This window comes from Zeus faber, assembly GCF_960531495.2.
Source record: "Zeus faber genome assembly, chromosome: 16".
In the NCBI taxonomy this organism is placed as follows: Eukaryota; Metazoa; Chordata; class Actinopteri; order Zeiformes; family Zeidae; genus Zeus; species Zeus faber.
The window spans coordinates 7,243,778-7,256,648 of NC_137202.1; the positions used below are offsets into that span (position 1 = coordinate 7,243,778).

Below are 12,871 nucleotides of genomic sequence, written 5' to 3' on the forward strand. Positions count from 1 at the left end.
TGCAGGTGCAGAATTGGGCCACCGCCCCTGTGAGCCACATCATGATTAGACACGGAATTTCACTTTTTTTTCATGGGTTTTAACTTTGCTCAGAGGAAACATTAAAGGGCACAGAATGAGCAAACGTACAGAGGACAACCATTAAGTATTGACTCTCATCACACACAGACACAGATGCGTCCCACGCTGAAGATAACAGCCTCTGTTATGGGCAGAGGTTGCCGTGTCTCCGTTTTTGGAATACAAGTCTCCAATTAATCTGGGGTTTGACTTTAAAATCTTTACAATTTGAGAAAAGTAATTCAGATGTCAGCATGGAAGAAAAGATGGGCATGAAGGATAATAAGTTGGATTCATAGATTTTTACTGAACAATTTACCAGTCACAAGTGGGGCTGGGCGATATATTGAATATACTCTATGTATCGCCGCTTGTTCTACTTGGGATGTAGTAAATGACTATATAGCGAAAATGAAAAAAAGTAAAAAATACAAAAGTACAAATTTTCACATCTTTTTTTTTGGCCACCGCTTTGCCGTTTTTCGTTTTCTTGCCACCCCGCCCATACAGACCACTCTCCTCCCAGGACACGTGTGGTTTTTGTATCTGTCTGAAACAGGGAAAGAGCGGAGCCTGTGTTAGCGACGGAAGTGAAGCGCCAGTGCAAGTTTACGCGTGATGAGTTAGGAAACGGCAATTGAAGATGGAGGCGGACGAATTGGTTCCAAAAAGAAACAGCACTGGATCCATCATCTGCCAGTGGTTCGGATATCGCGAGGAAGATATTGAACAAACATGGGTTATCTGCAAAATATTCAGAAAAGCCATTGCCAAAAAAACTAGCAGCGCCACAAATTTGATGCCACAGCAACCGGCCCAGAAGCAAATGACCGTGGCCTCTTCATTTTCCAAATCAATCCCATCTGAGGAAAAAAGTCCAAAATGGTTGTGTGCAACATGTGCAATTGCCTGGCTTTGAATATTGTTTTGTCAAATTTAAGTTTGGTTGTGATTTTTCCCCTTTTTGCATGTACGTTCAATATTGTTATAGTAGAACCCACTAATGAATGTAAACAACAATGTTTTAAATGCAGACATATGCAGGGATCACTATATTCATCATACTGGTGTGATTGTATGCATCAAAGGGTTAAATCAAGCATTGACAAAGTGCTTTTGAGGAGATTTCAAAATATCAAGATATATTGTGTATTTATAGGCCATATTGCCCAGCTCCACAAGTGACAATTAGAATAATGCCCGAGCAGCAGCACAGCTACGTTCTTTGGGTGAATTGGGAGAGTTCTCCAGTGAGGATGGCAAACAGAGAGCTGAGTTTTGCGTAAATGGTGAATGCTGCTTCCTACATCCTAAAATACAATTGTCAAATCAGTCAATGTGGATGTACCGTTTGGAGGTGCACATTTAAGTAGTCACTGTCTAATCTACTTGCGTGAAACTTTGATCCTATCGTGGGAAAATCCAATTCAGTAGAGTGATCACAGGTCCAGCTACACAACTACTATCAATGAACACACAATTTGTATGATTGAATTGAAAAAAAAAAAAAACAAAAAAAAAAAATTATATATATATATATATATATATATATATATATATATATATATATATAAAAGTAAGTGTTGATATTAATGGATATCATCATCCTCGCTCTCGGTTTAGAATCAAATATTTTGCGAGCAGAACAACTATGGATATATTTATATAAGTAAATTCTTGAAATCTGTACCGAGGAACAGGCTGCGCTGTCGGCACTCCATGCATCTTTCTTTCATACCTCGTCTCAAAATTCAGGTGAGGAAGCCTCAAAGTGTGTCAAAGTATCTATTGATCTCTGTGAAAATCTGGTGTTGGCTCATGCTTTTTTAGATATGAACAGAGGATTGAAGCCATGAATTATTTAGTGTTCCGTTGATCCCTCTATTAATGCATACATGGTATTTAAACCACAGGGGGTTTTACATTCGTAAAATAAAGAAAAGGTAATTCAGCTGATCAGTGTGTGTGTGTGTGTGTGTGTGTGTGTGTGTGTGTGTGTGTGTGTGTGTCATTGGCAGTGCAAAGCAAGGACACGATCATGCATTAAAACTAGTTTAATCAACGGAGACAGGGTCAGCCGCTTTCTACTCGTGGCCGCGTTTGGAATCATTTTTCTCACCTTTTCCCTCCCCCGCCGCTATTTTCACACATCTTCGATGAAATACAGTTTTTGTCGTTTTTGTTATACCAGCTAGTTGCAAGATACTACTGACTCAACTGGTAAGCCTTTGCTGTCTGGATGGGACAGCACTGTGGAAATGCCGTCTCAGTGGTTAGGATTCACTTTAATAATTGCACTTAATTAATTTTCAAGTGGCAAGTGGCACAGCTTGCGACTGTGAGAAGCGACCTACAAAATGAAATGAAACGTTATTAGGTGAGACGTTAGGTAATTAAAAAATAAAAAATAAAAAATCCCATTATCTGTGCCTGTGCGCATTAATATGTAGAGCGGTGTGGGAGGGCAAAAGTTCTTCCTCGCTCTCGCAATTCAGCGGAATCCCGTCCTCGATAACCAGGGATGTCACCTCAGATGAAACGGAGGGTTCGGAAGCAGGCGATGGAGTGGAAGAGGCTCGGAAGGTCAGAGAAAAAGTTGGAGGGACGGAGGGAGGTGGGCAGCGGAGGTGGAGAGGTTCCAGAGACCAGCCACCCCGCGGGGACACACAGGAGGTAGATGACTGACCATCCCCGATGGAAAGTATAAGAAAAACAAGACACACAGACAGTGCACAGGCACAGGCTCTTTTTTTTTTTTTTGCCACAACACCAATTATGAATTTGAGCGTTCATTTATGTATTTATTTCTTTTTTTCTGCTGAGTTTTTGCTTTGCGCGCGGGTGACATATGTGGGGTGTTGGTTTGGGTGTTCATTCAGTTGAGCAGCGTAATTGCACAGTGTATCCAGCCTCATACAGAGTAGTCAACGCTAATCAGAAGAAATTTACATGACGTGGAACGACATCCTGCAGGAAATTAAGCCATCAACCCCGCTCGAGGTGCTCCTCCACACACAGGGCCAACTAAAAATGGCCACTGAATAAATTACACAGCTGGTGATAAGCTGCAGCGTACCTCCTGGTTTGACTAAAGCTTTATACTTGGCATATATTCACCGTATCACATCTATAACGCGAATGAAATGCACACTGACAAAAGGAGAATTTGCAGACAAGTCTGTGCGTTGACGGATAAACAGCCCTTGGTGCTAAATAAGATAGACGGACAGTTCAGGTCAGAAACAATTCCCTCCCTCCGAGAAGGACAAATGGCGACATAGTGAAGTCGACTTAAGGTGCCCACATTGAAAATTGTGCACAGGCCTTCAGGACATCAATATTATATCTGTGAATATATGAAGAAAAACCAAAACGAAACATCCGTGACGGCAAAACGCCACAGGTTTGGATGTGAAACTAGGGCTGGGCGAAATATTGTTCAAATATGGATATTGTGATGACGTCAGGGACTTTGGTCATCGTAATATGCCAAATATATCAAATATCACAGTATATCACAACATCATAGGCTGCATTACATTAAAATAATGCAGTTTTCTGAACTTCCTAGACTGTTCTAGTTGTTCTGGTCAGTGCCTGCGCCATCTTGGTCATAATATCCGCATGACTAATGTTTGTTTCTCATTTTTATTTCTTGTGTGGAAATATCTTATAAAGGTACCAATAGTCATCCACAAAATGTTGTCATATGATCAATATCGATGTACAGTACTAGAAAAAAATATATTGTGATATTTTACTTTGTCAATATTATCCAGCCCGCTGGTAATCTCTCTTTATCCACCGCAGCTCTCCTTCTGTTCCTTTCTTGGATATTGTATTGCATTCTCGTTCTGCCATTTTATCCACTTTAGCAGAGTTGTTCATCCCCTGTTCCAGCTCGGCCCCAAATTTACAAGATCCAGTCGTTGTCACTTTAAATGGAAATTTTTTAGGATTGATTGCCAGGAAAAAAACCCTGTTTTTTTCTCTCTTGTATGACCAGACAAACAAATATTTGATGGTGACCATCTGATTTTTCCAACCAATTTGGAGTCGGAAACATGTGTAAATAATTAACTTGTTTCAAAATGTATGTAAAGCAAGGAATACACAAGAGTTTACATTTTGTCCTCTGATCCGTGGGACTGGTGTACCACTCATTTAATGCTAATGATCAAAATAATAATGTCTTATCCTTGTTTTGCTCTTAAATGTTGTTTGATTGCAGAATCCAATTTTAAACACCTTTGCTGGCATTTTTAGACTGTAAAAAATGATGTGTTATTTTTCATCCATTGGAATAATAAAATATTTTATTATGCCCAGAAATTGAATTGCACTGTGTTGCATGTTTTTGTTTTTAATTATTCTGATTTTTTATTTTACACAATCTCAATGTCACAGTTGAATGAGATCTCTGTAGCTTGCTGGACCTGGTCTGACTGACCTGTAGTACTGTAACCAGCTGAATATGGTTGTATCGATGCACAACAGTCATGAAAAACACTGTTTCAAGGACAAACAAAGGGTCGTAACTAAAATGATCTGTTGAGCTGTTTCTGAAGCCAGGATAAATTTCAAATTTCCTGCGTAGAGAGAATACGTAGAGAGATTGTATGACAGCACCAGTGTGACAAATGTATCTGTGTTCTGCATCTGTGTGGAAAATTGGAAATCAGCTGAGGGCGGCTCGATGGCCTTGTTTTGTCCACACTTGGTTCGTGTTAAAGTCACAATATTAAGTTTTTATCATGTCCATCTTGATGTCTGGCATGTGGGCTGCATTATGATGCCTTTCTTTGGTAAAAAGGCATTGGCATGTTTGTTTGTCTACTGTCCATCTTTACATAAAACATACTGGACAAATAGCTGTATCCTTCTCTGAATTTGTTGACACTCTCTGGGAATCTATTCTACATGACGAACACTTCTGTCACATTCGCAGTAAACGTCAATAACACATTTGGCTTTTGTAATCCAGCACAATGTAGTGACATGACTGTCAGGAAAAGATTATCTCCCTCTTTCTCTCACTCTCACTCTCTCTCTCTCTATCTCTATCTCTCTCTCTCTCCCTCTCCCTCTCCGTCTCTGTCTGTTAGTCTCCCTCGTTGACCCTCTCCATCAGTCTCTCTCTCTCACGCGCAAATTCAAAGTGCTTTATTGGCATGATGATCGGCCATTCAATTTCCAAGGGAAAATGCATTGGAAAAACAATTCATACTGCTTCAGCTGTTCAGAACAATACAATTAAAAATTACAATTAAAATATATATAACTATAAATATATTAAAAAAAAGAAAAAACAAGAAAAAAACAAAAAACAAACGAACGAAAAACACACACATATATATATATATATATATATATATATATATATATATATATAGGTGTGTGTGTGTGTCTGTGTGTGTATGTATGAAAGTATATATATGTATGTGACAAATAGTGTAAACTTATATTCCTGTCATCCACTGTCTTTTGCCCCCCTCCCCTCTCTCTCTCTCCACCCTCAAGACGGCTGACCCAGTTTTCACCAAATCGCCGGTCGCGGGTTTATGTGAATGGGGAGCTCCAGGAGCGCGCCGTCGCACCGGGACTCCCTCCCTCTCTCGCTCCCTGCGCGCCTCTCGCCATGCGCGGCGAGAAGTTCTCCGTCCCCGCGCCATGAATCCCGCCAACGAAACCGCGGGCGAAAGAGGCGCGGATCACTTCCTCTTTGCGTTCGGCACCTACAGACTCCTCGCCTTCACCATCGGCACCATCGGACTGGTTGGCTTTTGCAACAACGTGGTGGTGCTCGTCCTCTACTACCGGTTCAAGAGGCTCCGGACTCCGACCAACCTGCTGCTGGTCAACATCAGCGTCAGCGACATCCTGGTGTCCGCCACCGGGGCGAACTTCACTTTTGTTTCGTGCATTAAAGGAGGATGGGTTTGGAGCTCGGCGACGTGCGTCTGGGACGGATTCAGCAACAGCTTATTTGGTGAGCGAAACAAATCCAATGAGAATTAGGCCCCATTCAAAGCTTTTGAAACCACGGGGAAGTGCCCAGAAGAGCCTTTACGCACAAAGCGCAAAGCCAACGCGCTCGACATAACTCTTTGTTTGTCAGTTGCTGGGTAATCACTGGTTATAGCCTCGTTTCTGTCCGTCCTTCAGAACTGTGAGCGACCCCGGCACTGTGCCCGCTGCGTTCGTCTCTGGAGAGTCTCCGTGCGCATTTACGCACTGCCACAAGGCCTGGCGATTTATCGATATAACAACACTATCGCGATCTGAGAAATATCCTCCTGTCGTATTGTAGTACAGCAATGTGAATGTATAGTAAAAGTTTGTCTTTACGGCTGCGTATTGCGTCTTTTAAACTTCATAGACTCAAGCTGTTCTAATAAACGCATATACCTGAATAATATCCGCATTGCTAATGATTGTTTCTCCTTCGTCTATATATCTTTGGAAAACACCAGCCACCCCCAAAATATCATCAAATTATCGATATCGAGGCGTAACTCGTGTCAAAAACATGGTGATAATCGATTTTGTCAATATTGCATGGCTCAAACTATGCACAACCACACTCTCATTCGATATCTATCTTGCCTATCGGTTTATCACAACAAATACTGCCCTCTTAAAATAAATCTTGCTGTCTACTCACTACTAAATTATGTGATTATTAATGTCTGTCATAAAAACTGCTATATCCAATACCTTGGCCAATTTATCTGTACTATAAAGCAGATAGCGTTTTGGAGGGTGCATTCCTTTTGTTTTATTTATAGTCTTTTATTGATGATTGATTCCATCATATACATGCAAAAAAGTATTGAAAATGCATTCAGGCTTTGCATTTTTCATGCACGTGGGAGTACTGTTGGCTTTCATCATTGAGGTGACATTGAATGGTAACAACAGGGCGTCCTGCTGCTGTCATTTGGCTCACATTCACACTGGGTTGAAGAAATAAGGGGAGGAATCTAAATGTAGACATTTCCTGCAAATGGACATCACTTACCTAGCAATTCATCTTGTAGTGTGACGCACGCCCCTCTCTAGGCTTAATTGGAGTTTGAACGCGTAAACATAGGCCTATGTCCCAAGGTCATTTAGCTGAGCTGAAACAAAAAAAACAACACCTATATATCTAAAAATCTCTATGGATAATCAGTCATGGAGCGGAGGAGCTCTAAGGGGCAGACACAGCTGTGGACGGTGCCCCCATGACCCACGCAGACACATGCACAGGGCGGGTCACAACTGACCAGATGGGACACTAATCACTGCCTAATGTGCATACGAGTGTTGTGCATCGACTCACTGGCTCAGTGCTGGAGGCTGCATGGCGCTCCGACAGGGGCCGCGCAGGAATCTGAGTGGAGCCTCCGTCTCTGCAGATACCATTCACGTTGGGAAACTGGAATATGTGTTGTACAAACAGCGGGGTGACAGAATTGACACTTTTAAGGTCAAGTATATCATTTGTGTGGAAAATGGACTTTGTGGGGGATTTCGCCCTATACACTACATTGGCAGGGCAAAGCGTGCCCCAAGAGCCAGTATATCTACCCTGTCAGCGGTTGGCCAAAGTGGCCAAAGTGCTGAACAGGCTTAAAATACAAAGTACACAAATAATGTAAAAGCAAATAATGTAAAAACAAATAAAATACTAAAGTAAAGAAAACAATAGACATAAGGTAAAATTGTAAAAGAATAGTAAAATGATTGCAGCACACCAGGAGATCAGAGGGTGCAAAGTTCAACTTCAATTAAAAGCCCACGGGAAGAGATGGGTTTTCAATAGTGATTTAAAAAGCATCTAGGGTGTGTGCAGATCTTATTTTAATAGATGGGCTATTCTACAGTTTAGGGGCAGCCACCGCTAGGGCCCGGTCGCCTCTGTTCTATTTGATAGATCTTGGAATATCCAACAGCATCTGGTTTGTCGACCTCAATGATCGAACTGGAGTATGACGATGCAGGAGTTCTGCTTGATAATGTGGCGCCAGGCCATTAACTGCCCTGGAAATCAAGCAATAAGATCTTAAAATCAATCCTGAAACAGGCTGGATTTTTACACACAAGTAGTATATGACGACACCGAGAGCAGTGTATGAGGTTCAGAATATTGCATTACTTTACTTTTACTGTAATGCTGCGTAAGACAGTATTTAACCATATCACAATATTACGATAACCAAAATCCCAGACATAGACATAAAAACGATACATCGGCCAGCCCTGTTTTACAACATGACCTTTTTGCAGCACTTTTATTATGAACATTAGAACTTTATACTTATTTAGCCTTGGAATATCCAGGGTAACACAGTGACCCAGATCCCACAGCAAGCGCTCTACACTCATCATCGGTGTCTTCGTTCCTCTGTCTTCCCTGCCAGGCATCGTATCCATCATGACTTTGTCGGCCCTGGCCTACGAGCGCTACATCAGGGTGGTCCACGCCCAGGTGGTGGACTTCCCGTGGGCCTGGCGGGCCATCGGCCACATCTGGCTCTACTCGCTGGCGTGGACCGGAGCCCCGCTGCTCGGGTGGAACCGCTACACTCTGGAAATCCACCGGCTGGGCTGCTCCCTCGACTGGGCCTCTAAGGACCCCAACGACGCCTCCTTCATCCTCTTCTTCCTCCTGGCCTGCTTCATTGTGCCTGTGGGCATCATGATCTACTGTTACGGGAACATCCTCTATACAGTCCGCATGGTAAGGGCCAAGCAAGATACTTGATGTTTCTTCCTTTTGTTTGTTTATTGTTCATAATTGGGCTTAACTACTGTGAACGGGTGTTCTGGGCCAGGGCCAGGGAATGAGCGAGGCGCGGCAGGCCAAGGCAAAACAGCGCTGGTTGGCGTGTATTAATTATAGAATAAACAAAAAGGTGGCTCGTGGGCCAAGGGCAACATCAAATACTCGCTAGCAAACAGGGGAAGACTCCTGCCGCCATAACGTGGCCGGTCTGTTACGCCGAGCGTCCGCGCTGGGTCTGATCCCGTGTCTCCAAAACCCCACGCACCTCCCTCACTGCGGCGAAAAAAACAGAACCTAAAAGACTTCCTGGTCCGGGATCGGACGAATCAGCGGAGTCCCTCTGTAGACTCGCCCGATCCCCGGCGGCTGAGCGGCCCCGGGACGGGGGCCTGCAGCCGCCTGTCTGCGGCGGCGGCTTGACCACGCCCCCTTGGTCCGCCACAACTACTTATCCAATGGCAGCAGAATGTTTCTCAGATAGGATGTGACAAATTAGATGTCAGTGAAGGTGAATGAGTACCATTTACCCCTTATTTTCTATCAAGGTGCCCTCAGGCGAATAACTTCAGATTTTAATTTAGAATGAAAAGGTTAAATATGAAATATGAACAGCAGGTATTTTTTTTATTTATTTCAAAGGGAAACGACATGACCTCTCCTGCATCAGTGCCCCTTGTGTTTTGCTGCTCTATTATCCCAATGTGCTACTGCACCTTGAGGGGCCCGCACTGAAGCCTCCCCTGTCCTCGGTAAACATAATAAATCGTTGAGTGATTTCAGTTTTAGCGGACTCAGAGGCCTCCTGTGTGCACGCGCAGGTCCTCGGTTGCCACCGTCAGCCTTGTTGGAAAGAACTGAGAACACCTGTTAAGGATGATGTAGTACACACAGTTTTTTACCAGCTTAGTTTGCTCTGACAGCATGGGATTTTTAACATGTGTCCCTGCTTCGGCCAATGAGAGGACAGCTGGTAGTTACAGATCAGGACATGGCATCCATACCACATACTCATCTGACCCTGATATCTATCTGTGACTCTGTGAGGGGCAGCCTCTCCTGGTTTTCCCACCTGTGTATTTACAATCTCTTCAACAAGTGCAAGTCATCACTTCTCCGCAGCCCCTGCCTGGCGTCCGCCGCCCCACCCACTCTGTGGGGTTTGGATCTATGAAGCCCTCGGAAGCCCTGGCATGAGTCATCACGCAGAAGCTCAGGGAAAGCTTCAAAGAGATGTAGGCACACTTCAGAGTAACACTTCAGAGTATTTCATCAGTGACACAAAGAAAATCGGAAAAAGCAAGGGCAACGTGAGCGCAGACTCAAAATAAGCCCGAAAAATGGGGCAGTCGCCTTTATTCAGACTAAATATGTAATATGTATATATAATATATGTACTATATTCGACCAAAACCTACACAAGGTTTTGGTCCTGAAACCTAGACCAACCTGCCTGTGTTGTTTTGAAACACTTTGTTGTTTTATCACATTATCTATCAGACCCCGAATGACTGTATAAATAGTGGCTCAAATATATGAGGTGGCATTTTGGCAATTATATTCAGGACAACCTGCTTACAATTTATTTCCTTTTTTTAATGAATTGAAAAAAACAACATTTGTTGGTTTGTATTGGACAGTAGTAGGTGCCATTACCTTGTGTATAACCTTGTGGACTTTTAAGCACTGGCACTGACCTTTCTTTTTATGTTTGTATTTTTTCACTTCAGGATCACCACTACAGAACCGCTGTGTGGTTAAGATGGGACAGATTGTCATTGCATTTATAAAACCTATTATGAAGCAAAGCAGCTCATTCAGATATTCACGATGTCTGACGGGAAACGCTCACAAAACCACGATTGATGACCGCGCGGTGGTATTATTGAAATAGCTTGCCTGATCTATTTCAAACCCCACGGCTATGCACATGCTGCTTGAGGGTAGGCGTGGGAGAGTTTGCTTTCACAAAATATTGAGGTCATTCGTTGTTGTTGTCACAAGCCCTGTTTCCCATTCATGCGGTTGTACACACGCAACCAGCGTTGCCAGCGACAGCGCCAATGTTCCCCTGGCGGAGCAGCACCTCTGGAAGAATTTGCTGCAAAGCACCCCAACAGTCAAGCTAATTTGGGATTCAAGCCAGGAACCCGCCCGTTCCAGCGTCAAGTTCTTAAACCCTAAACCCGGCGCTGCCCACACAGCTAAAATATGACTTTTCCCCTGTCTCCCTCCCGCTTGCGTCCTCGCAGCTGCGCTCCATCCAGGACCTCCAGACAGTGCAGATCATTAAGATCCTGCGGTATGAGAAGAAGGTGGCGGCCATGTTCCTCCTAATGATCTCCTGTTTCCTGGTCTGCTGGACGCCCTACGCCGTGGTGTCCATGATGGAGGCCTTCAGCAGGAAGAGCATGGTCTCCCCGACCATGGCAATCATCCCCTCTTTTTTTGCCAAGTCCAGCTCAGCCTACAACCCCCTCATTTATACACTAATGAGCAGAAAGGTGAGATAAGCTGTGCTGTTTTCTACTAAGAACAAACAAAATAATGTTTTATCTATGCAGATAGCACGTTGTGGCACTGGTGTGTCATCACACATGAGCTCTGTATAATGTGAAGATATTTGTTTAAATGTGAATCTTTCATTATTGCATTGTCGGAAACAACTGTTTCTGTGTGTGTGTGTGTGTGTGTGTGTGTGTGTGTGTGTGTGTGTGTGTTCTGACAATATTTAACATGTTAATAATCATCTGGATCCTGGATGCATTATAATCTCACAGTGCTGAACCGTCTGTGGCCGGGACCTCCCTGAGTCAAGAGTATTAACAGAGTGCAAAAATCCTGATCCGGGCAGTTATGTAAGATGTTGCAGGAATGCCGGTCTTTGCACAATTACACTGTGTATGCTAGGACTGGAATATTGATATTGTGAGACTAGATATCGACTGGGTTTTTGGTGGTCAAGTGTTGTTTTTAAGGCTGTAAAGTAGCGTTACAGAAACATGAAAGTGATGAGTGAAGTCATTTTTTAACTTCATAAACTGTTTTTATCAACCTGCTTGGTCATAATATCCACATTACTAATGATTGTTTGTCAAATATTTGTTGTGTGTATTTATTCTAATCATATTATTCATTTTAATTATGTAATATTATAAAAAAAACTATAATAATTGATATTGAGGTCTTTGCCAAAAAATATAGTGATATTTGAGTTTGTCTGATATTTTGATATCGGCCCCTCCGAGTGTGTGCACCTCTTCAACTAGAAATAGAAACAGAGAGACCTATGTAAGGTCCTCATTAGACAGGGTTAATGCGTCGCTGTGTTTAATACCAGCCCTTTCTCTCCGCCCCCGCCCCACACACACACGCACACACACGCACTCACACTCACACTCTCGTCTTCCCACAGTTCCGGCGTTGCTTGCTGCAGATGCTCTGCTCCCGTCTCTCGTGGCTACAGTGCAGCATCAAGGAGCGGCCCAGGGCTCCCGCCGAGAGACCCATCCGACCCATCGTCGTGTCCCGCGGACGCGGGGGCAGGGACCGGCCCAAAAAGCGGGTGACCTTCAGCTCCTCCTCCATTGTTTTCATCATCGCCAGCAATGATATTCACCACCTGGAAATGACCTCCAAGACGCGCGAGGCCTCGGAGGTGAACATCATCCAGGTTCGCCCGTTGTGATACCGGCCCTCCTCACCCGGTCTTCGAATATGCCTTAGGACCCCACGTGCAACACCAAGCCAAAATTTAAAAAAACAAAATCCCGCTGACCTCCAGGAACAACATCCAGAACACTCTTTTACCACGGCCTGTTCCGACGATCCGCTGTTACCGACTCGTTGTGTGACTGAAGACTTCAAACAGTTTCCCTAATGTAGTTTTATCAAAGACGATAGTCCGACATTGACGCACGTCCACCGAGTTGCGGTGGTACTTTATAGCGTCTTAGTGCGTGTTCCCTGAGTTCAACCACTGTTTTATTAGTGGCCTATCCAATACGTGGAAGCGGTCGGTCTGTGCTGAGTGCTCGGAGACGT

The 12,871-nt window shown here is 43.7% G+C and overlaps 1 protein-coding gene across 1 annotated transcript; it reads left to right on the top strand.

Moving 5' to 3' along the window:
* Nucleotides 1-5,730: 5,730 nt before the first annotated feature.
* Nucleotides 5,731-12,515, top strand: opn3 (opsin 3; the record flags this gene model as incomplete). Its single annotated transcript, XM_080016770.1, has 4 exons — nucleotides 5,731-6,049; nucleotides 8,466-8,785; nucleotides 11,080-11,331; nucleotides 12,243-12,515. The coding sequence occupies 4 exons, from the start codon at nucleotides 5,731-5,733 to the stop codon at nucleotides 12,513-12,515; spliced, it is 1,164 nt and encodes a 387-aa protein (XP_079872896.1).
* Between the last annotated feature and the right edge of the window lie 356 nt (nucleotides 12,516-12,871).